The sequence below is a fragment of the Morone saxatilis genome, unplaced genomic scaffold (assembly GCF_004916995.1).
Source record: "Morone saxatilis isolate NCDOM2014 unplaced genomic scaffold, NCSU_SB_2.0 Contig20, whole genome shotgun sequence".
Taxonomy (NCBI): domain Eukaryota; kingdom Metazoa; phylum Chordata; class Actinopteri; family Moronidae; genus Morone; species Morone saxatilis.
In genome coordinates this window covers 8,139,442-8,143,282 of record NW_023339763.1, presented here as the reverse complement: position 1 = coordinate 8,143,282, position 3,841 = coordinate 8,139,442, and the positions used below count along the sequence as shown (strand labels likewise).

At 39.7% G+C, this 3,841-nt stretch overlaps 1 protein-coding gene across 1 annotated transcript in view; it reads right to left on the bottom strand.

The window, feature by feature from the left end:
- Window positions 1–3,841, bottom strand: part of jakmip2 (janus kinase and microtubule interacting protein 2) — a 25,261-nt gene that overhangs the window by 12,717 nt on the left and 8,703 nt on the right. The window contains exons 2-4 of the mRNA XM_035665955.1: window positions 1,950–2,198; window positions 1,202–1,456; window positions 649–891 (exon numbers count right to left, since the gene is read on the bottom strand). Of these exons, the coding sequence (XP_035521848.1) occupies window positions 649–891; window positions 1,202–1,456; window positions 1,950–2,078 (627 nt within the window). The 5' untranslated portion in view covers window positions 2,079–2,198. The remainder of the gene's footprint in view (window positions 1–648; window positions 892–1,201; window positions 1,457–1,949; window positions 2,199–3,841) is intronic.

Below are 3,841 nucleotides of genomic sequence, written 5' to 3'. Positions count from 1 at the left end.
CAGGGGCAGATATATATATATATATATATATCTTGGCCTTTAATCAATAGAGACAGCTGAAGAGTGACAGAAAAGCAGGGAAAGAGGGGGGATGACACGCAGCAAAGGGCCACGGGTTGGACTTAAAACCATGGCCACTGCAGAAAGAACTCACCCTTAGTGCATGGGGCACCAGCTATACCAGGTGAGAGCTACCAGGGCACCCCTTGTAGTCTGCTTCTTTTTATTGTAAAGTAAATGGACTTTTTACTTTTGGTGAAACAAATTATTTTAATAATTTTTTTTGAGTAAAATATTAATTTATTGAATTGATTCACCTGGAATTATTTGCTAGATTCATTTATTACTTAAATGCATACAAATGGTCATCAGTTGAAAACCTAATTGCTAATCCACACAACTGGTTAGGCTCTCTGCAGCAGATCCCTTCTTTTGCATGAACATTTCCAGGTTTGTTTTTATAAAAACCTATACATCCTTGTCAACAAAGCCTTAAAATGATCCCTCAAAAGAAAAAAAGAAGTCACCACTTTTGTATGTTGAAACGGAATGGTTCTTACAACAAAATATTTCCTGCAGTTCACATGCAGTAGAAATATAGCTGATGTAACAGATCATTAAGTATTTAGTAGCAGTGACTATGCGTACCAGTCTGCGGATGTCCCTCTCACAGTCCCACTTGATTTTGGAGATCTGCTCCTGGTGCTGCTGGTGCTCCACCCGCAGGTCACCAGCCTTCATCTTGTCGGCTTGGATCATGTTGCTGAGAGCCTCGTCCGTCTGCTTCTTAACACTCTTCAGCTCCGCTATCTCCTGCAGGAGCTTCACTCTCTCCTGGTCAAAGAAGCGACGTGCATCCTCCTTGGCCTCTAGGGTCAGTGCAGTACGCACCTGAAGAAGCAGAGGAGAAAGAGGATGATGTAGCTTGGCAGAATTTCCATAGAACACTTTTCAGTCTATTTTTATTTTTTTAGATTATCTGGGGAAATGATAGGTGAGTAATGAGTATTTATTTCTAGAGTTCCCCCCATCAGGAGCTTTTTCTCATAAGTAAAGGGGGCTGCCAAGCCCGTCTGTCCTGGTTTAGTTCCACATCTGCTGCTTTGGGATTTTGTTTTGGGTTAAATGTATCTATTATTTTTGTCTATATCTGTTTCAAAACTTCAAAATCAACATCTTCACTCCCCTATCGTAACCTCACCTTCTCTCCGCTGCCATCGCGCATGGCGCTCAGTGCGGCTTTGAGCCTCTGGTTCTCTTGGTCTTTAATTTTGGCGTGGCGGGCCAGCTCCTGCTCATGCTGCCGTGTCAGGTTTTCCCTGAGAGCCTGGAGCTCCTTTAGCTTTTCCTCGTGCCACTTGGCCCGCTGCTCTGTTACCATGGCAGTGTGGCGGTGCTGCTCCTGCTCTCGCACCCGCTTCACCTCCTGCTGCTTGTCGCGCTCCAGTTTGCTCACCTTTGAGAAGAGCAACAGAGGAGGAGGAAAGAGGAATTAGGTTATTTTACTGGCACAACTACTACTGTACTCCAAATAGGCTTCAGTCCTTTTTTTAAAATTTGACTCTCTGATTTGTCTTTATTTAATCTTCCTTGATTTAATTGTAATTGATTTAGTTGAAGTTATAAGGTTATTCATGCTCTTGCCAAACCAACTTTCACATTAATTCAAAAGTGTGTAATGAAATGTAGTCAGAGGTTCTTCGCACGCAACGCACAGCAAACAAAGTCCTATTCAATATTTTACCTGATCAGCCTAGTTTAGCATATCTGGCGCTTTACTATTAACTAGACATACCTGCATAAGTTCTAGACATCATTATGCCATGTACAGTGTCTTGTCACAAGATGTATTTGCACCTCAATCTTAATATACTAAGTTTACATTGTAAGTGACCTACAATATTTAAAATATTCAAGGACAATATATGTATTTTGTTATTGTACGGTACCTTGCATTTTTCTTGGTGTAGCTCTATCTGAATGTCAGTCAGCTTGGACCTGAGATCTTCATTGGCTGCCTGAAGGGCAGAGATAAGCGCTTCGGGCTTCTCGCCCTTTGTACGCCCTTTCTTGGCCATTGAATCAAATACTAGAGAGGCTCTTCTACAGCTTTCATTGAGACTTCACAGAAACTTTCCAAGGCGCTCCCAAGGTTTTCCAGTTCCTCCTCTTCCTCATTCTCCTATCAGACAAAGGGGCTTGGGGATTAGAGGAGAGACAAAGAGAGACAGAGTGAGACATAGTACTGCAAAATTGAAATAATTAAGTGATGTTCATTTCATGGTAATCCATTCAATAGTTGTAGAGAGAGTTCACCCTCATTGTGTTGAGAAAAAGTCCTAAAAGACCATGTCGGTACAGATTGCATGACTTCATTTTCTAGTTTCAAATCTGTAATTCCTTATCCTTTTCAATTTGTTATGGTGTCTTTGATCTCAAGAAAAGACATCACATGCACATCATATAGAGCAGTAACCCCCAAGAAATTAATTATGGATGGCATTCATCTATATTTACCGAAAAACTGTCTTTTTAAAAACAGCTGTCTCTGAACTCTAACAGAACATGTCAATTCACCAACACGAAACACTTCATAATAGATGACATTTTATACATTAAAACATTATACAACACCTATGAGAAAGTCTGATATAGTAATCTGCGTTTAAGAATTACCGCAGATCACTCATACACACAAACTTGGAACAGTACTTTCGTAACCTGAGGAGGGATGCCATAACAGGAAATCAAAGGTATTCTAGATAGATGTTATGGCCTTTTAAAGTAACATTCCACTGGAAATTACCTTGCAGCAAAAAACACTGCTTAATGGCACTTTTTGGAACTGTAGATGTGTACTTATTAAGTATTATTCTATGTTGCTGCTGCAGGAGCTATAGATAGATAAAGTGACGGTAATGTTATCAGTGGAGTGCAAGTAGAGAGTCATAATGATGAGTTCAAGAGTTCAACAAACAGATGAGTAAAAAGTTTTTTGTTTTTTTTTTAAAAAACTGTTTTTTTTCAGAACAAATGGTTGTCTTGATGGGCAAACTCAGTGGTAATCCTTCCTGTCCTACTATTTGCCTTTTCTTCATGCACAGCTTGAGGTCAGCTAAAAGCCAATGACCTGCTGAGTACCGCAGACAGACATGCTAAGGACTTATATAAGCAGGATGGCTAAACTATGAGAAAGAGTCAACGGTTGTGATGGATTGTACCAGCCAAAATTACTTTGTGCACCATGAACATTTTAGTTGACATGAATAGAACATTTTTCTTTTGGTTTTTTTTTATTTAAGCAGACATATTTGTGACTTAGGGAAAGGTCAGTTCACAGATCCATCAATGTCATCCTTTCAAATTATGACATGAAGTTTGCATCTTTGAGCAGCATTATGACAAGCCCCACCAGAGCAGCACTTTTGCCTCTGATCGCAAAACCTGATTAGAAGAACATGCGAGACCTCATTATCTGAGTTCACAAGCAGCTGAACTGCACCAGTATCAGGAAAAAAAACAACCGATACCCAACCCCAGGCTTCAGTACATTGCTCAAGGCCATTTTGCAAAGAAACAGATGTCACTGCAGATGTCCTACCAACCTCCAGCTGGAATACACTATGCTTTCAGTGTTGTGGATCGAACCAGAAATCCTTTGGATACTGGTTGACTAAACTAATGTGGTCAGACAAACTCTAACTGTATTATTGATTAATTATAAAATGAAATCTCTATTGACCCACAATTATGTTTTACTGCTACTTACAGTATGGTACCAATCAACACATATCATCTGCATGAATTATAATAATCTCTCTGAATTATTAAAAAAAAAAAA